Raw genomic sequence first — 21,887 nt, forward strand, 5'->3', positions numbered from 1 at the left:
TCATCAATGGATTATAGAGCCTGATGAATGAAGCCTCAAAGACCCACTGAAAATGCAGTATTAATGTTATTATGAAAAGGAAATATGCATAGATGAGCAAGTTACATGGCTTCCCATGGTGACAAATATATTTTGGAGTAAATTCAGACCAGAGCTCTCACATTAGACTCCTGATATTTGGTTTATGCTTCAGCACTTTAAATATCTGGATTTCATGCAAGCCACAGTTAGAGATGGACTAAATCAGAGGGAGTTGATCCTGCTACTGGAGGACTAATACTTCAGTTACGTATCTGGGGACCCAGATGGTTTTGCATTAATATTATACTATTGATTCATCAATCTGCCTCCCAGGAAGAAGTTCTTTAATATTGATGTGCCTTCCTGGCATCAAACAATGAACTTACACACAGGTTCTACCTTGCTCTAGCCCAAAGCAGAATTTCATGTATTATCCATTTAAAGCATGAAAAGAAATCTCACTAAATTTCCTAAAACATGGTCCCATGTTGAATGCAAACACACAGACTTCTTCAGCGGGGTTTGTGTGTGCACGTGCTACAACCGGGAACAATTGTTGCGTTAGTTTTTTAATCTAGTCGAGTGGTAAAATCAACACAGTTGGCTGCATTTGCTCATGAGAATATAGAAATTTGAGGAAAATGTGGGAAGTTAAGCAACCTTGTGCACATTAACTGGCAATTTCTGAGGTTACTTGTGATTAATTGTGGAGGTTTTCAAAACCGGCTTAGCAGATAATTAATTAAGCTCCTGTGGAAGCACTTTCCTAATGGATCCTGCAACAAGTAACATGAAATCAGAAATGCTACAAGAGGGCACAACTCAGTAGATTTTCTCTATTGGAAGATTAAGTCTTTGGGGTAGATTTTTCCTACAGCAGACAGTAGGATATATTTTCTGAAAGCAACAGAATCAGTTAGAAATACATTTTCCTAACATTTCTGTCTCATTTTTCTCTCTAAATACCTTGAAGGGTGAAATGTCCTCCAAAATTATTCAGATTGATTAACTTCTGAGCTCAGGAAAAAAATATACTGACCTCAAATTTACATCTCCTTTTTTTCTGGAAAAAAGTTATTATGCTTATTCTCAGCCCAGTAGTTTCTACATTTCTTGCTCCTTTTATTTCACGGTGGTATTCACTGGAGCAGCATCACTGTGTTGTTGTTTCTTATCTGTTTCCACTATTTAGCCCAGTAGTCAGGCACACAGAATATGGATTGTCCTAAACCCCTCTATTTTGACTGTATGATGAATTTCCATCGATTTTTCAGCAACTGTATCCTACCGCTTGCTCCACTGATCCAAGTCTCTTTTAAAATGTCAGGTTCAGTTCTTTCTGACAATGTCAATTCTTTAATCCCTTTCATTCCCAAATACTGCAGCAACAATTGCACTAGCCTTTTGAAGGCCCTCTTGTTTTTCATCTTACTACTTTTTTGTAACGTGATCAGGCATAAAGCCATAAAGGATACATGATCTCTCTTGCTTCATAAGTTTGGAACGGATCACATGAGACGTGTTACCCTGTGAGTCAGAGAGAACCTTCATGTTGTAGTCAAACCAAGCAAAAATTCGCTGCTTTCAGCCCCAAAACGCTGACTGGGGTGCTCATCAGCCCGATGGCACAGACTTGGTCGGATCCTACATCCTGACCTATTAACAGCACAGCATCTTCGGGCTGCTCTTTCAAATTTTTTTGGCCACATTTAAAAATTCTCAATGAAAGATGCTGCATTTGACGTCAGCAGTTTTGCTGTAGGAACACTCCATACTTAAATCAACAAAATCTACCTTACCCTCTAGAGGACTATGAAACACACTTGCCAATAAACACTGAGACCTAATTCCTGTGTGTGATCGAGTGCTGTTGCTTTACAGCGCGTAGTTGGGATAAAGAATGTGGTCTGACCCCTCAGCAGCTACAGGATCACCCTCTCTTTTCAATGCGACTCTTGTTTGTGAACAGCACCGCCAGGTAATCAGCTCAGCTAGAGATTAATGCCGAAATGAACAAACACCCTGGCTGGATATGCAGTGTTAGCTAACAGGAAACTCTGAAAATTCCCTTTATCTACTAATATCCTGCTAGTAAAGCCAATTTTGCATTGGTATCCCACCCGACTGGATTCTGTTAACACAGTATATTTTGGCTCCAGCCAAGTGTTATCACAAGGTACAGAAATGTGATAAACAAACAGGAGAAAGCTTTGCAAAGAGAAAGGTTTAATGATTTCCTTGTTTGAACCTTGTGCACAACCCAGAGTGCCTAATGGCACATCTGTTGGGAATAAACGATCTTGCCTTATATGGTTCATACACCGTTAAATTAATTAATTTAGACCTCCAGTTTTTAAAGGTACCCTTGTAAGTGGATGAATTTTGATGTAGAATAGACACAAGTCTGCAGCAAATCTTGAACCTTTAATGGAACTGCAAAGGCATTAGACACTGATATGAGACACTAAAAAAATCTTGAGTCCCTCAGATGTGGAATACAGAGAAGTTGATTAATTCTTTCAAAAAACGAACACGAATATGCTAACTCTGCCAGCAGACAGATGTCTACCATTGATATTGGAACCTACAAAGTCATCTATCTCAAAATCTGACTAGAAATTCCTTCCTTATGCACATCCTCAAGTCTTTAGAGGACAGAAGCTCAAATATGTATTCCCTGTTCAACTCCACAGCTAATGAGGACAATTATTTCCCTCTCAGCTCTGGAATGGAGCGCAGGCTTTCTGCTGACTTAACAGACTTTGGATCAGGAAATTGCTGGGCATGACCTCATTGGATATGAGCGTCAGTTTTACTCTTCAAAGGGAAGAATATATTGAAGTCTAGGACTTCCAGGAAACAATACTCATCTAATTATCTGCTGCAAACCACTGAATACTGTTGAAAAAACAGATTGCCAGAATTTCACCACCAAGTCTATGCACAGAAGAGGCAAAAAATGTCTTTATCTCAACCCATGAGTTTTCTTGCGTTTACTCTCCTGATTCTCTACCCCACCCACCAGGGGGGAGTGAGTGAGTGGCTGCGTGGGGCTGAGTTAAACCACAACAGCTATTAAACAGGGTGGCGGGGCAGAATGCGCCCCTTTGCTGGTCTATCTGAGGTCTGGCATACATTTTCTCAGACCGTATACAGATCAGATGGAGCCACATGCTGAAACAGTTTCTTACCATCGCCAATGGCACAATTCCAACAAGATCCTTCTGGCAGATGAAGATTTCTGACAAGGTTATGTCTGTTGTCCCCCTCCGAGGGTATTCCACCTGCCAGGTGATGGGCTGCGTTCCAGAGAGGCTGCTGAAACTGGCTATTTCAAAGTTCATCTGCACGACCTCATTGAATAAACTGTTACTTCTGAAAAGAGGAAAACAGGGAAAGGGAAGAGCTATTACTTTTGCTGAAGAAGGCAAATGAAGTGAATCATATTAGCTACTGGAAAATGCAGCTATTTATATGCAGATACAACACAAGGCGTATTCCAATCGACAACTTTTTCAGAGCATACAAACTGGCATTATTCAAAATGGGTCAGCTGTGAATGCTATGTGGAGGGATAAAATCCAGGATAAGGTATCTGATGAAAGCAAAAAATATACTTATTCCACTACCCGTTTCTTATCATTTTGCAAGTATGATCCAACCCTACTGCAAGATGGATTTGACCCTGATCAACCAAAATTAAGTCCAGAGCAGCTCACGAAGACTGAAGAGTTAGCACAGTCAAAAAGAAAAACAAGGCATCTTTTTGTATGTCCACCATCAAAATCACATAAATCCTTAGCAACAAGACTCAGTGTAACTGAAGGTCATATACGCTGCATGGAAACTGTTAAAACAATTAACATGATTAAATGGAAAAATGACAAGATTAGTTTAAACTTAGAGGTAATACCCTGGAAATTAAAACCCAAATAGGATGAACAAAGCTCTGGTAGGTAAAATATACTATCAAGTCAGGAGGCATAAGATAATTTGAATAACAAATACGAAAAGACACACTGAAATTCTTTTCCTCACATTAAATTTCTTTAACTACACCAGAAATAAAAAGAATATATTATAGAAATTCGCTGGACTATCTACTAGTTTAATTAAAAATAAATAAGCAGTACAAATTATTTGCATCGGAAAATAAACATTAACTCTTCTGGAACTTTCTAAATGTCTTTCCACAGTGTAGAAAGTCTTGATATTTCACAGAATGCTACTTTAACCTAACCCTATGCTGCAATAAATGTAAAATGAAGGGAACGACAGGCAACTTCCCAGCTCCAGTAACCCAGCCCCAGCTTCCTCACACCTCTGGATGCATTCATCACATGAACGGCTTCCATTTTTCCTCTTTTTTTTTTAATGTACAATACATGAAGGTCCATTTCTGAGAAAATCCATCAAGAACTGATCATGTACAAAGCACATTCTCAAGTGCTAGACTTTCTTTTTACCTCTTGAACAGAAATCACCATTTTTTATTACTTAAGACATATTCTGTGCTTTACTTTGCATGATTACTTTGAAAGCAAATGCGTTCCCCTGATAATTATTACTTTGATTATGGGTTTTCATTTGGATGGCTTACTCTGAAAAGTCCTAATACTGCCTAATGCTTTAAATTTATTTCCTTGCTGGTTTCTTGCTGTGTCAAAATAGAGACATCGTAACACTTTTGCAATAGCGGTTTACTTCCTCCATGCATTTAAAGAGTGATTTTTGGGTAGTAATGGGATAGATGGATGGGTTTAGCAATTCATAACTCAAGACCAACCTATTCCCATTTGAAGAGTTCCTACCAAATAAATCTTCCAGCTTGTATATACAAGACAACTGTGAGAACTCTAGTTTACACACTTCTGGGACATCCCAAATGAATATAAATTGGATTGAACTTTGTCATTTATTTGAAAGCATGATTATATGCAAAGATACCTGAATCACCTGAGCTACAGCGTTCATTTAGCTGTTAAAGGCACCATTATGCCTCAGATTAATGGCACCTGAAATGCCATTATTTTCACCGTTGCCGGATCTGATGCTTAGTAACTGACAGAGAGAAAGTTTTAGCATGTGATTGACTATCTCAGTGCTTTCACTTATGCTAAATAGAGAAGAAAATTTTGCATGCATCAAAGTTGTTCTAAGAGACAATATATGTCAGGAAAGTTTTTGTGATCAAGAAGCCTCCACTTTCTCTAAAGGGGCTCTGAGCGGGTGGGGAAGAGCTCATTTCCAGCCATCGCCATCAAACTGCCTCAACATCACCTACTGCGTTTGGATTTCCAGTTCTCGTTGAGCTCGTTCAGCCAACTGCCTTCTTGACCCATGATAAAGTCAGGCTGATTCTTCCCAAGGTATCAAGCTGGAGTGGTGGAGAGATATAAAAAATGGCACCAAAATTATTTTCAGAACTTTGTAAAACATCGCTGAAATACTTCTTCGGTAACATATAGGACACAAAGAAGTCAAAAAACACTCGTGGTATAAGATAAAGGTTTTATTGGTGCTTTTTCAGGATGACCTGCATGATTTAAACGGCTGCACTTGTGAGTAATGCACCCACCCTCTTCCATGGTGATAAAGACTTTATACAATGACACACTATCATCAGTTTCCTCCTTCTCTCTTCATACAGAAGAAACAGAGAGATGATCAACAGCTGGGAAAGCATCCACTTGAAAAAAAATATGCCTTCAGAGATGTGTAATGGCTGAGAAAAAACTTCTCATGAAGCATATTTAATGTTCAGAGCTTGTTCACTGACTGAAACAGCAATTCCTTAATATCTACCATTTAGAACTGCTCAGCAGCCGGAACAGCAAGTAATTACAAAACTTTTCTAAAGTACACAGCACGTAGTGATTACAAATGAAGCTTCATGAAGGCACGGCTTCTAAGAAATTGCTCCGGGGCGGATATATGAGTCTAATTTGATTGGATTGAGAGTTCCCCTGTGCCAGTTCACTCCCCAGATGTATTTTAATTTATAAATATGCTAATCATTCAGGTCTAGATTGGGCCACGCGCTTGCCCAAGGGAGTAAGGAGTCCCTTTGATCCGCTAAACAGCCACAAGTGAGGAGCCCTGAACCCACAGTTGCTCCTTTGCTGAGATGGGCCGGGATCAGGTGCTGCTTACTGGTTACAGCAGCTGGGCCAGCAAGTTAGGGATGGGGTTAGTGATTTACTATGGGCATAGGCTAGCGGTAAATTACAACCCCAGGAGAATGAGGAGGAACTGCACGGCAGAGATGTGTGAATGCTTCTGAAGAGCACGGTTTGAGAAAAAGAAGGTGGAACAGAAATATTCTGTTGATGGAAAGATAATAAAAAATGTGACATAGGGAGAAACCGCCATAGAACTCACCAGCTCTTGCCAACTGTATGGACAGAACACCCACTTCTGATATCAGCAAGTGTTAGTTTAACCAGGATTCTTTTGAGTATATTAAACATTCTTACACAACTATTCATTGATCATTCAAACCTTCAGTGCTCTGAGAAATATATACCCTTGGAAGACTTTTTTCCTATGGATATTTAGGACTGGCTGTATCAAAAGCTGTGCTTAACCCTCGTCAGCATAGGGGATTTAAAACCCAGTACAATGTATACACAACCCCCTCGTAAACCCATGGACAGACCCATACTGTGGGTAATACCACAGGTGACAGAATGCCAAACAGATGCTGTTTCTCTGCAGTGGTCTGGTGAGAGGTGGAATGATGTTAAACATGGCAAAGGCTGAAATCACTTGTAAGGGCCATGCATGGCCCAGAAACAGCAACCCCAGGCTCAGCGATGCAAAGGGTTTCACAGGCCGTGCTGGGAAAAGGAGGATAATTACTAAGAAAAACAGTGCGGAGGTCTCAGATGATGTACGATCCATAAACAAATGGAAATCTTTGTTGAATGCCTGTCTACATGGGTGGACCACGACTCTCTGATGAGAGATTTCAAAGTGTTGGGTTATTGCTCTGAGTAATAGAGCAGTTTCGACTCTTAAATGAGTGAATCTTAGGACTGCTACAGGCTAAATCAATAATTTCGATTTATTACAATGGCTCTCAAAAGAGAAATTTTGAAAAGCCTAGATTAAAAACATTTTTTAGCCATCCTTTATTTCAATGGATTTGTACTGAAAGTGCCTAGGGATCCAAGAATACTTCGACCTGCTGAAAATTTAGCAACTCTTTTCCTCTTTAACACTATCTAGTTTGACAGTGACATCTTAATGCAAGATCAGCGCTTACTAAATGACATTAAAAACTGAAACCTCATTATCCTTCTGTTACATTGCACATCTTACTCTTCACTAAAATTAATGTACTGAAGCACGTTACCACCATGCACAAACTCCCATCAAAAGCCAGTGGTCAACCTGGACCGCAGAGTGATCTGTACTTTGGCCCGCTTAGATGTACACACCAAGGCCTCTTCCCATCTTACAACAGGGGACACAGGACACATGTTTTTCTATTCCTGCTGTTTTCAATGTTTTGCTCCTCCTGCAGCTCTTCCTAATCGCATTTGACAATGGGGCCATGTTCAGTGGACACACCCGAGGACCAGGATGAATCACAGCAATTTAAGATACAGCAACAAAACACAGAGATTAGAACCTGTGTGGAATCTGTGACTGATTATGACTTTAAAGACGACAAAATTATGTGGCCGGTTCTTTCCAACAGTCAGCACTCAATGCTAACAATGGGTGGGTCGTTATCAACTCAGGAGGCTTTGAATCCGACACCCAGGAGCTAAACCTGTAATACCCACCCCTGGGACCTTAGCCATCCATTTCACTTCTGAAAGACTTGATAAAATCGAGTACAAACGCTTAATATCTTTCTTTCAGGTAGGTAATCCCTTGGAAAAACCATGGAAAGGATGTGGTAATTAAGAATGCCAACACATAATGCCATTTAAATTTCTTATTTTCCAATATTATCCTTGCTTTCATCTTTAAACAATAAAAACCAGCAGTGGAGAAAGAAAAGGATGATCTATTTTGGCAATTAACAGATAGGGAGGACATAATTTCATGGAAAACTACCACATTAAAAGTATTATGAAGGTCTTCAAAGGAAAATATCTGAGGTATATCTTAGCAAACTCTTGAGTAACATAACATTATACACGTGTATATCTTCAAAAGCATGATATAATGCTGTAATGCAGTCCAGATGAGAGTTAGATTAGTTAATAAGGTTGCTTAGCTTTCTTGTCATAAACTGTGATATAAAACATGGCTTTTTGATTAAGGTATTGGGCTGAGACAGGAAATCTCATTTCACTTCCCAGCTCCTCCTTTAATGACCTCAGGCAAGATGTGAAGATACAGATCCTTACAGCTAAAATAAAATCAATAGGAATTAGGCATCATGGAGCTTTATAGAACCTCTGGTGTCTGTCTGCTACTTTTGGCACCTGTATCGTGTTGGTTCTGAGCCCCAGGATCCCAGCTGGGTTCAACCACATCCACGCAGTACAGTCAGAGCGTTATGCCGAGAGCTCCCGCTCGCAAGGGAACCTCTTAGCTGACAAAACGCGCACTGTCTGGGCGGCATAAGGAAGAGAATGCCTCGGGTGTGATCTTTCTGTGCCTTTACTTCCCACTTGAACAATGGGAATATATTTTATTTCTTTTAGTCTCAAAAAGAAATTAAGAGCATGTGGTGCCTGACTTCTCTGTGCAAGCCTTGCCCACAGATGCTAATCTCAGCAACGCTAATTGCTACCCTAGAACAAACAGCAGAAGTCATGTTGCTAATTAGAGAACAGAAAAGCTCCTCTGTTGGACAGGCAAAAAATAGAATGAGACAGTTCTTGAAAGGCTGAGACCTGCCTGGGGATCGCAGTAACTCAGCAATTCCTCCCTTCTACGCAGGACGTTTTTTAGAGTCACTAATCACCAATAAATGCTGCAGTCAAGACAGCAGGCTCATTAGTCTCCTCTGCTACTACATCACATCCAGGCACAAGGTGGATGAGATCGATTTTTCCCTTTTCCCAAAGGAAACAGGTACGGACCCTCTGCCTCAGACCGGTGCCATCGTATAAAGGCTACGTGCAAATCCCAGTTCTGAGCTATCATCATCCCCCACCTTTATCTCATTTTCCATTCACTTTGCACAAGATATTAGTCTGTTAATGTCTTCATTATAATTTCAGATAACAAAATATGTAGGCAGATTGGTCAAGAAATAATCTTTCACAGTGATTCATCATCTCTTCCTGCCTCCGAGAAGGACATTTTCTACTTAGTATTCATTCAGTGCTGGAAACTCTCCAGAATCGCTGTAAGTAAGAAGTATTTTTCTCTTTTGGAGACAGCAAATGTTTAAGCACCGAAAATCTTCCAAGGGGCATCACAGGAAGGAGACCCTGTGCAGAGATTTTCAGAGATTCACTCCAAACCCATTGGCTTTCAAATGAAGAAAGGAAGTCAGAATCATTCCGATCATCAGCATCAGATTATACGTCTCTGTCAGCCTGCCAAAAGCAGCAAGATGAGATAAAATACACAAGTCAGGTGTCTCCAGCTTCCAGTTCCTACAGTTTTCACTGTGCTTTTCCTTTACTGATCTGCTAGCAGATCTGCTTTGGGGCTATGCTTGAAAATCCCCAATATTTGTGCAGAAAGATCCCAATTCCTTTCCAAGAGGGCAGCTGCACTTGCTCCCTGAGAAAACACCTAGAAAGTTAACTATTCACCAGCTATGTGACATTGACAAAATATCTGCATTTTGTAGAGGCAACGGCTGTAAAGAAAGCACACACTTAATGGCACATTAAAGGAAAAAAAGAACCATATAAGTGTTGAATATCATGGTAGGAAATAACCCAAAGGTGAACTAAAGTAGATTTTCAAACTTGCTGACCACGAACAAAGTTCATGGGGCACCGAAAAGTCAAGCTTGAGGGTGACAGCCCCGTGCTCTCCCCTCCACACCATTTGGGCACGACTGCAGCTTTTCAAGTTCAAGTGTGTAAAGAAGGCAAAGGGCTTTTTCAGATCCAAAGCCGTGATCAACAGCCGGTTGGTGGCAGCTCTCTGAAGATACCTCCAATTTAGCTCTTCTAGGTGTCTGAAGCCGCCTGAATAGCGACTAAAAAGTCTTGAAATGAGCTGCGTCCTTTGAGAAATAAGCTCAACAGCTGCAATTTCATCACCGAGCAAACTCCGTTTGTGTGGAGTCCCTTGGCCTAGAAGCTGCAGGGAATTGAATAATACTGTGTCAAATCCAGAGCTAGAGAATATCAGCCTGGGGAATGTGGAGGAGTGCTTTTATTTCTAGAAAGTCAATATAGTCTTGCGAGTTTCACTAAGGAGCAGTCTGCAGCAGGAATATATTAATTTTCTTCAATCTCAGGTCTTACCTCCTGTCTCAGACTATATTATGCCCCTTATTAGTATTTGTAGAATATATGATATACTTTTTAATCCTACTCTTTGCTTGTAAATTCTTTTTCATGTTGTATGCTGCTCACACGGCCTTTAATACACTAAAGTATGATCAGGGTAAAGCACAAACCCAAACTAGTCTAAGGAAAAGATGCTCCAGATGCTGTTTACCAAATATGTCCTGCAAGATACGAAAGGAAAAAAAAATCCAAAACAAATCAAAGTGCAAGATAAGGTGCACACCGGCATAACCAAATCACTCCATTGAGAATCATCTAAACATCCCATCATAAGGAGGGGAGTTTCCTAAAGTAAGATAGAGGCAATATAGGTTAGACACAATCATAAAGGAAGTTTTAGCTTTATCTTTTTGCTTCCCCTGAAGGGGTGAAGATGGGCAGAAAACTGCAGGAGCCATCTGAGATAAAGAACCTTCATTTTGAGTTCCCGGTGGAAAACCCTAAAACGCCAGCCGTGGTTGCTGGGATGCTTTATCCCACTTTCCCTTCTTCTTCACTGTCTGGTTTCCCTTTTTCCTCCCCCCTTCTCTTCTTTCTGCATAATCAGAACAAACCTGTGTGCTGGAAAGAGCTGACACTGGTGAATATCCTAGGGAAATTAGACAAAAAACGTGACCAACTTCTGTCTGCAGTTATAAAGCAGCTCTTATTCAAATTTACAAAACTCATGGACCCCAGGGCTTTCAGTATCTGTAGTGCTGGGAGTCTGATGGACAAACCTTTATTTTACAGTTCATATAGCAAAGCTTAACAATGCTGCCTTCCTAACACCATCCACAGCTCTCACTCACTGTAAATTTCAAAAGCTTATTAAAACCAGAACCAACATAAATATTGGAGATAGATCCATTACATTTCATGATACAGTTATCTGGTGGCTAACTCCAGCACTTCCCTTCCCCTGTTCAAGGATAATAAAAGGAAAAATGTCCCCATGACATTCAGTGGCAGAAATGTCATTGCTGAAGTGCCTATGATGTGCAATTAACATTTTTAAGGAGTCATTTAAAAGGATATTGTCAAGGCTGATGGATCTGAGATTACACCAACTATCTGTGTTTAGATTGCTGCATAACTCAGCATCTTCCTCGCAAGTTCACCCTTTCACTTCTGGATATTTATATTTATGCCCACTGTATTGAGGGCACTATATGTATTTACTGTTGACTTCTCTTCCATTGCAGCACTATAACCTTGTGTTATAATTGCAATCATCAGAGCTTCTATCCAAGAAGCTTTCATTTTTTACAGTGCCCTGCTTTCCTCAAGCAAGTTGTGAATTTCACAACAAAACCCACTTTGTTTAGGAGCAAAAAAAGTAAGTTGTGAGGCAAAACCAGTTCAGTGTTAGAGTTAAAAACAAAATACAAGTGAAGTCATTCTCCATTAGTAATGAAGATGTCACCAGCAGGACGGAGACTTCAGGTCTAGACTCAGCTTGTTTGCGTGTTGAAATCCCAGATCTTCCTTTCTTGGCAGTCCTGTCTGACACTTGTGCTTCACAGAATGGAGAAGCAGGAAAACAGAGGAGGTATTTGCTATAGTAGAAAAACTGCCTTTAAGCAAAATGTTCATCAAAGTTTGTAGGAGATGCCAGCTACTTTTTAAAGATTCCATTGGACAGCGACTGAACGTTTGTATTTGCAGCTGAAATGTTTCTTGTGAGAGCTGATAGCAGCCATCAGTTTGCAGGCAGAGCGCAGCCGTTCCTGTCTGACTGTCAGGCACATGAAGAGCAATGTGTCCTCAATATTTCAAGAAGACAAATGAAGGAGACACGATCCTACTGTTAAATGGCCTGTGAGAAAAGCAAGTGCCTACTCGGCTGACAAAATACTTACAGATAAACTCCAAGAGCAACTTTGAAGTGATGACTCTGACATACCTGGTTCTGTCCAAACCTGTTTTTTCCCCTACAGAACCTCAATTAGAAAACAGTTACGTCTAATTTGTTGGGAAGTCTCAGTTCCAAATTCACTAAATCAGGCCACTATTCAAAATAAGCAAACACAATAGACTCGGATGAAGCTTTTGAGAGATGTCGTGCTTTATAGACGTGACTTTCTGTTGCTAGGATCAAATTTTCCTCTTAACTTGACCCTCAGAAGAGCGTAGGAGTGCTGGGGGAAACCATGGGCTGCATGGCATCCAAATACTCTTCACACAACAGTGAGTTTTTTATTGCAGAAAGTGATAAACAAGAGTCTAGCACAGAATTTCTCTATGCACCATATAGTTACACATTTGTCTCACAGCCCAAAGCAAAGATTTAAAAATTTACTGTGATTTTTTTTCCAAGCAACTATTACACACTTTTTATACCTTTCTTTCTATGCCTTTCTGCACTAGGTGAATCAAAACAGGTTTCTATGTAATTACACAAAAGAACATTTAGGGGACACTGCCAAAAAAAGAAGAAAAAACATCATAAAGAACAAGTCTTCCCTTTGTTATTGAAATTTTCAAGAATATTAGTCACTGCTCTTGCTCTTCGCTGACTTGCGACACTTTGGTTGATTAGACCGGTGGAATTAGAGGGAAGAACGTCCAGCTTTCCAAGTCTCTGCAGCAATGCAAAGCCAAGAGCAAAAGCTCATCTGCACACATAGCACATGCATGCGGGATGAGAGCCCTACAACACTCAGGGCGATGAGAAAGAGCACGAAGCAGCACGGGGAACACACAAGTTGAAGATAACGCACTTGTGAGGACACTATTTCTTATGGAATCTGTCATCAGCAGCACAGGTCTGAAATGGCTATTTGGGACGCATGGGAAAAGCAGTGGCAACTAAGGGTTTGTGGTCGTGCGAGGGAGAAATTCACTGTTGTGTGAATTTGTCATAGATAGATCCATGTATCAGAGCTGAACTCCGCGCGTCGGGCGGCAGACGAGGAGAATGGCTGCTGACTCAGTCCTGAATCACCGAGCCTTCCTTCCGCTGCTTCAACCCCACCAGCACATAAGTCCAATTAGTTTAATTTCAAAACTAAACTTAAGGGTTACCTTCTCTCTAAGTGAAAGTAGAAGAGGAAAAAGAGTAAAATCTCAATCCCACAGGGGAATCCTACGAGTGTACGTTATCAGATTTACAGTCCTCTTCTTCTGCAAGGTACCTGTGCAAGGTGATGAAGCTCAATGACATTTGCAGGGGCGAGAGTCCCATGTGCTGAGGTTCTTCGCCAATTTCTAAGGGTGAAGTTTATTTACAAAGAGCTGCCCACATCCCAGTCTGTGCTTTACACTATAGATGGTCTGAAATGGTGTGAATTTCAAGCATAAAGTTTTCCTTTCCATGTTATAAACAAGATTTCATTTGGATCAGTAGTAACTACTTGCTAATGATAACTCAACTAAATCTCTAGATCTCAAAATCCCATCAATTTGTTTGTCAACCATCTCTTGGCCGAGTTTGTCCCCGTGACGCTGCCTCAACTACTTTTGCAGTAGATCTGAGCACAAACAGCCACGTTACTGCAGGTGGCCAAAGAGTCCCCGCTCTGCCGGGCCCAGCGGTTCATCTGGGGTAATTCAATTGCATCTGCACCTTTGTCTGTACGTTAAGAAATCTCCTTACACTTTTTAACTGCTCCTGTATAAGAACACCAGCAGAATTGACTTCACAGCCGAATGAATGTCAAATAAGAGACAATTCTTCAAGACAAGCATTAGACGTCTGTCAGTCCAAGCTGTGCTGTGCTCTCCAATGGGAAAATGCACTCTGTCTGCAGAGAAAATCCAAGAACATGGATTTGTATTTGATAAAGCAGGTTTGCAGGAGCAATATGAAAAAAAAAGGTTAAAAGGGGGGAAGACTGACAGCCAACTAGGCTGGGGGGTCTTGGAAATTAACAGTACAAATATAAAGGAGTTTGCCCCTTCCGGCCCCTTCCCAGCTACAGATCCTTAATCTAGTTTGATTTTCCTGGGGTAGCAATCTGTCAGATACATCCCCTTCAGAACAAGATTATAAAAGGAGTGAATCATGAACACATTATTATTCCCCTCAGCACGCAGCGCTTTTTCTTTAAATACAGAAACCGTACTGTGCAGGAAACGATCCATCTATTAAAATTTGTGTCAACATCTCTCAGAACTCTTGAAGCTGTACAGCGAATACCGCTCAACCATCTTCCTGTGTCTGAGAAATCAGCATGATGACAACACTGAAATATGTTCCACGCGACACTTTGGTCCTGACCTAAGTTCCACTGCAGTCAATCGGCGTCCTGCTTTTGATTTTGATGGGAGTGGGGCCACCGCTCCATTGTCACCTCTCTGGTGCCCTCAGGCGCTCTCTCCAGCCGCACTGTCAGCTTAGAGAAGCCAGGGCAATTTCAAAGTACTTTCTGATGCCGAAGGCAAACTGCGAGATGACCTTTTCCACCAGCAGAGAGCTGCTTAGAGGCCGCTATTGAGTATTCCAGCAGCTGCAACGCTCTGCTCCCAGCGCTGACCTGGCTGCACTGCACACGAGATGGGTTTTCATTTGCTGTCCCCGTCCCTCTCCTCCCCGACTGCAGAGTCTGTTATACATTCTGAACACGCTCCTCTCTACATGACATTCAACCTAAAAGATGTTGGAAAATGGATAAATACTCTCTTAATAATTTCCAGTAGCATCACCAACTCTTCCACGAATTACGTTTCACCAGGAAGTTAGCTTTTATTTTTGCAGATAGCATGTCTGTGCTATCCAGTTATTGCTATAAAGAGATTTGGCCTTTATGACTAATTTAAAGGGTTTCCCAAAGCAGATGGAGCATTTTGAATATAGAAAAAGGGATTTACACGAATACTGAGCTCCAAATATTCAAATATAAAGACAAATTTTGTCTAAGGCAATATTGGGAAGAGCTGCTCCAGGCTATTGGAGATTGTCTCTTCATCCTCAGTAAATGTCACGGAGTGTAAATTGACATTATTTCCTGACACCAGTGGATTTTGATTTGATTCCTCTTGCTGATGTCCTAGTTCACAGAATGAAAATGTCTTGGTGAAATGGACAGAGAAAGGGAAGAGAAAAAACAGGGAATATCTTAGCTGGTTGTATTAAATTATCATAGCTACTTTCACGTTCTACCTATGCCAGTAAACAGAAAAAAAAGGCTTCTGGAATTATTGATGTAAGTTACTGACAAGCACAAAAACATCTGTGACAAGCCAAAGCAAACATCACACTTTTGAATAAAATGCTGTATGTGTATATGTGTCTATATAGTGGGAAGTAATAGAGACGCAAGAAAACACATTGGACAGGCTGAATTTATCAAGGTTAAATTGCACCTACTTCCCTTCCTTGTTCTCAGTTCTCAAACTACACATTAGACTTAGCTAGCCAAGATCTACCGTCAGCCTCCCGTGATATTAACCACCCAACCTGGGCCCTTTCCATGCAGGGGAACATTGCCAAAGGGGACTCAGATCACATCTTCCATTTACAGATAAACTCTCCTTGCTCATTTGCTGCCACTGTCTGTGCTCCGAGCGCGGTGCTGGCCCCGCATTGCGCAGCCAGTGTCTCCGTTAGCTGGATGCGACACGTGGTCTCGTGTTAAGAGTCTGTGTCAAAGCCCTTTCTGGGGTCACGGACTAACCGTATGATCTCACACCAGCCATTTGTCTTGCCTGGCCTTCTATTAAGCCTGTCAAGAGAATTGGTTCAATAGAAGAAAAACAGGAGCTCCTTAAAAATGTATTGGAACATGTGAGTTGAACATTTTGGGGCGAGGAAGCTATAAAAAATGACTCTGCAGTGAACTTCAGAATATCGGTTTGTTAAAGAGGCAGTGATTTCCCTTCCTGAGAAATGCTTTTCATGGTGTGAAGCCTTGCAAAGGGAAAACAACGTGCATTTAGAAACATTTTCAGAAGTATTTATATGAAGGAGAAATGTTTCAAAAATGATTAAGGCTGCTTGTATATCTGTTATCCAGCAAGCCTAGGTTACAATTTAAATCCTGGCAATACATCAATGTTTTCATTCTCAGCTGCATTTCCTGACATTTATGCCAAAACAAAATTCTGTAAAAGGTCATAACAGGAATCAAGTGTTATTAAGTGCACGATCTAACAAACAAAACAAATGACCTTCATTGACCCTTGCCTGGTTGTTCCACAAACCTGCAAACAATAGATGCCGATCACTTTCTCAGACTCAAAGAAAAATTTATCTTGGGTGAAATCATCCATATGCAGAGAGTCAGCAGACGCTTTAAATGCCTCAGATGTACTTCAAAGTAGGACTGAATTATGGCTTAGACTCTTTGTAACTATTCTCCTTTCTTTTTACAGTATTCCACTGAATGCTGGCACACCATTGTGCTAAGTGGTATTAATGCATCACACAGCAGAAGATGATTTCACATACCAGGAGACCTCGTGGTTCGCACAGGCAAAATAAACCAGAAGAAAGAGTGAAAAGTTGTTTATTAGTTCCATTTATTAATGGAGAAATGAGACCTGGAGAAAACAGAGTGACTTGTTCCAGATCACATCAAACATCTGCAGCACCGAGACTGCACCGAGCCCTCGTTTCAGGGCGACTCTTTCCTTCCCCACTCCGAGCAGCACTGAAAGAGTTAACCCAGGACATCTGTGGGTGATGTGTGAACTGAAGCTCCATCTTCTGAATCACCATTCGGAGGCTTTGCTGCAAGACTCTCCTTCCACTTCCTTTTCTATGAGTACATTTAACATCATTTCTCCCACGCTGTATCTGAAACTTCTGGAGAATTTCATCATACCACACCAAAAGCTCCCAACAACAGCCAGAATTGCTTTTACTGCTGTTTAGCAAAGTACTGAATTTAAGTGGCTAATGCATACGTCTCATACATGAACACAAACTGCTGCATAGCAAAACTTTAATTTATCAAATTAAAATGCACTATAGCAAGAATTTATTGTATCACCACTCATAAATGTTATTATGCATTTGATTTTTTTTGGTCTTTCATGGTTTCAGCAGTAAATGGAAAGCAATCAAGGTTCCATTTGAAGCAGGCGTGTAAGCAATTCTCATTTAACAGAAGACAATGGAAAATGAATCCAAAATGAGTGTAACTAAGTTTTCATGGAAACAACAAAACCACTCAGACATTATCACCTTCACCAGCTGCTTACCATCTTCATTTCAAAATTACCTGTCATCTTTTACTATTTCCTCCAGGAAAAACACCAACAAACCTCACACACACAGGGGAAAAAAGGAAGAAAGGAAAAGGAAGGATGCCTTTCTTGCAATGATAACACTTAGCAAGGATGATTGAGGTGAAGTGATGTTCAACACTCCCTCTCCTGCAGGTTTATATTCCGCACTTTTAACCACAGGAATAAAAATTCAAGATGGCAGATTGGTAAAGCCGGGGTGTTCTCCTCTCTCTCTCCCACTCTGGAACATCTGTTTCTCTTTTCAATGGGCAAAGCAACATTTGTCATTCCGGGAAAGTTGTTTACTACAAAACAATCACAACTTTCTCAACATAAAATGAAAGTACTCGAAGGAACTACTAAGAGCAGAATGGAATCTTCTTCTGGAGGTTTTATTGCCTGGGATGCATCTCCCAGTATCAGGTCCAGATTGCGGGGATGGGAAGGAGTTAATTACTGAAGGGCAGCTACAGTGAGTGAGAAGCACGGCTCCTATTGACTTCCTTAATGGTGGTAAAATGTGCAAATCCTGTGGACTGTAGCTGAATTTAAATTGCAATGATTACAAAATATAAAGCCTAAAAAAGAGGATTTCTACATGAGCAGATTTAGCCGGGACACAGACTCCCTCAAGACCTACATTTTGTTTATTTGCAAAGTAGACCATGCCTCCTGAATTACTTTAAATCCTGATGACAATTATTTATATATCCATCCACCCTCCTAACATGGTTCTGAACCATAATTCCTGCTGCTAAATGCCTTGGGGAGTATCTACTAGTTATAGGTTCATCCCTATTTTCTGGCCATTGTCCAGCAAACCACTCTCAATGTATAAACAGTCCTGCTGCCTTCAGCGAGTCTACTCATATGATGCATAAGACCATAAGAACACATTGCTTAAATAAATACATAATATCAACAACAATAACAATACTCTTCTCTTACTGTGTTCAGACAGGATTTTTTTATGCACAGCTCTTGGGAGTAAAGCACTACGAGCCTGTTTTATGATATGCAAGCTGGGAACAGAAAAATGAAGTGACTTGCCCAAGGTCATACAGGAGCCCATCAGAGAAATGAGGACACAAACAATAAATGTATGGTTAAATTGAGTACGGAAGATTGCATAGAGCTTTGCCTACTATGTGAGGGAGGCTTTGAATACTCCGTTATAAAGGAAATCAGTGAGGTTATACAGCTGGAATCAAATATTTCAAAAATTATTTGTCATGTTAACCAGTCCAGTTCCATCTTATGCAGAAAGTGCAACGAATGTTTAATTCATGTTAAAGCTAAGAAATCACAAAACTAAGGCTTTTATATGTTCCTGATCCACCTGCATGAATAAACTTGAACACTTTCCATTGTTCTAAATTCCTTAACAACAATATACAGTTAATTAAGATGGATTACAAAAAATCAGCAGTACCGTATTTAGCCAAAAACTAGTAGCTTAAGACGTTCTAAATTCTGAAAGTGGAAAATGTTTACTGAGAAAGAGAAATGGTGACACAATCAATCAAGCCCTCACAGCCTCCTACAATAAGATTTGTATCCAGTCATATCCATATGGATTTTACATTCTCTCTCAATCATATTTATCAAAGATGTCGTATATAGTGTGGGAACTGATAAGAGGAAAAACTGCTCCAATGTGTGTGCAGTAAAATGAAGCGGAGGCAGACCCACGCAATCATTCTGCCTGTTTTCCCAGCATGTTGCTGTAATAAACCCCGGCAATTTGTATCCGTGTCATCTGGATCCAGGAGCAGGAATGAGCACTGGCTGCAATTTGCCAACTGAATTTTTGTCATCAAAAATGCAATGGCATCAAAATACAACTGTTGCCATCAAGCATCACAAGTATGAAAAGAAATGTAGTGCTCAAAATTATACGGACTTCCAGAACTCTTCTGGCCAAGGAATAACACAGGGGACGACCAGTAAGAAGTTGCTGCTGTTCCTCATGTCTCTGATCAACAAACTCTCTACAGTCTCTAAAGTTCTCAAAACAGCCACTTTTCAGCAGCATCAAATTCACTGCCAAACTGAAAGGGAAAAGGAAGGTGACATAATCCTGGAAAGTTATGCAGGCTACCCCAAATAAAATTGGGTACTGAAACCTTCTGAAGACGGGCCAGGGCACTGAGAGCTCTCATTTCGAGCCTCTCCTGGTGTTAAATGCCCTGGAGACGGCTGTTCAAACCGCTTCGTGTGCCGTTTCCCTCGAGCAGTCATCTCCTTCAAGGCACAAAATTAAAGCAGTGATGGATGGTCTGTTCTACTGTTTATTTGGCCCAGTTTCACGATGTGGCAGTGAGGAACTGTTGAACTCCAGCTAAAACAAAGGAGGCGCAATAAAAAGTTTCTATGGACATCCTTATTGAACTTAAAGGAAGAGTTTGCTATTGCAGAGTCACACAGCAGAGAATGAACGATGGGAATGAGGACTGTCACCTGGCTACACTAGAAAGGCACAAGAACAAAGACGACTATCAATTTCACATTAACTTTGCTATTTTCAGCTGTGTCCCTGCTCTCTCTCAGTGTCACACCAGCTGGGTGCAGTTCAAACTGGTAGCAAAAACAGCTCCTCCGGTGCCCCAAATGCCCATGTTTCCAGTCCTGTGTCCTCCACGCACATTCTCAGAATCTATAGACAAATGGGAGGTTCCTATTATATGTGCTACCATTTTACATCTCACTTTTCCACCCCATTTTAAGAAACACTCTTTGTTTTCAGGTTCTGTTGTCAGACGCCTGGTTGGGATGGCAGGTGAAACTTCTGGAAGCACCTCAGTTCCACTTTCAAAGTGACGGGTACCTCTGCGGTTTGCAAAAGCACGAGTTTCTTTCAAATTCCAATTGCTTTCAAACACATCTGCTTTCTCTCAGGCAGTGGGAATTCAAGGCCCCAGAGCTTCTGAAATTCCAATAGGTGTCAGACTCTTGAAATAAATGCTTTTTTTAAATTTAGGCACTACAAACTATAGTCATCAAAGTACTTAAGCATTGCTTCACTTGGCGCTGCAAAGCCTAAGTGAAACAGATGGCCAACTCAGGTTTCCAAAAGTGACTCAGATACTCAGGAGCCCAACTCACACAGGAAGTCAATACCAGTTAATCTTCTAAATGTCAAATGGCACTTTTGAAAATAGTACTTTCCATTACCAATAAGGACCTGAAACTTTGTGCTTTTTAAATGTTTGCTTTGTACCAAGTAATACCCCAGGCTCCACCTGTCTGTCTTTTCATGTTCAAAGGACAAGTGAATACTTGAGTAACGTGGTCCTTACAGGCAGGTCAGCAGCAAATCAGCCAGCTCTGCAGCATTATAGATTTTTTTCTTGTAAAGGACATTTTTAGGCAGCAAGTTTAAGCTTTGGTGAGGGTGAGGGAGCTAAAGAACATGTATACTTAAACTCAGCAGCACAGCCTTCCCTTGCCTGCCATAGCTTTAGCAATGAAATGCAGAGATTGCTGCCACCCCACATAATAGCCAAGTTCTTATCTTTGGGGTTTAATCAACAATGCAGCACCTAGGAGGAAGTGCACTGGGTTGAAAGTAAATGTTATGGATACAAGATATTAACCATTTCCCCCTTCTGACACTACGGACCCTGAGCCTGGCACAGGCCAAAGCTCCGCTTGTGATGGAGAGGTCCTGTGGATCAGCCATTCCATGATCCGGAGGTCACCCGAGCGACTTCCGGCACATTTCTGCTGCAAACGGGTAATTAATCAAATCAATGTCCTCCCCAGAAATTGACTGAAACTAGAGGGCGGACCGAGCTGGGCGCATTTGGTATTTTTAACCTGGAATGTCAAGCAGAGGAATAATGGCCATTATCTCCAGTATATATCTTAGAAGAGGGAGAATTTAGGGAGGTGATTTCTACCCACATCAGTAAGTCTAAGACAGAGTAATGAATGTGGAAAGCGGTTTTCAGAAGAGACCAGAGGGACGCCAGTCCTACAACGACTTTGAAGGTTAACTTCACACACTTCTAGGAAACTCTGCAAAAGCCTGCGAGTTCCAGACTTGCCAACCCACGTTTCCAGGTACCATCACAGTTTATTTCACTTCAACAGAAACAGATTTAGGTTTGGAGATATATATATATATTCTCTTGTACAAATGTCAAAATACTGTCACCGACTGATGGCAATATGGAGACTCTGTTTCTACACTCCAGAAGGTTGGAATACACAGGAGGAAGCCAAAACCATAAACGGTACACAGGGAACTATACAGTTTCATATTTAAAG

General features: G+C 41.0%; 1 protein-coding gene across 2 annotated transcripts in view; it reads right to left on the bottom strand.

Annotated features, from left to right (window-relative positions):
* Positions 1-21,887, bottom strand: part of TMEM132C (transmembrane protein 132C) — a gene marked incomplete at both ends in the record, with an annotated part of 160,905 nt that overhangs the window by 36,504 nt on the left and 102,514 nt on the right. For both annotated transcript variants that reach the window (XM_080355361.1, XM_080355362.1), the window contains one exon: positions 3,213-3,396. In XM_080355361.1, the coding sequence (XP_080211487.1) occupies positions 3,213-3,396 (184 nt within the window). The remainder of the gene's footprint in view (positions 1-3,212; positions 3,397-21,887) is intronic.

Source organism: Nesoenas mayeri, assembly GCF_963082525.1.
Source record: "Nesoenas mayeri genome assembly, chromosome: 17".
NCBI lineage: Eukaryota > Metazoa > Chordata > Aves > Columbiformes > Columbidae > Nesoenas > Nesoenas mayeri.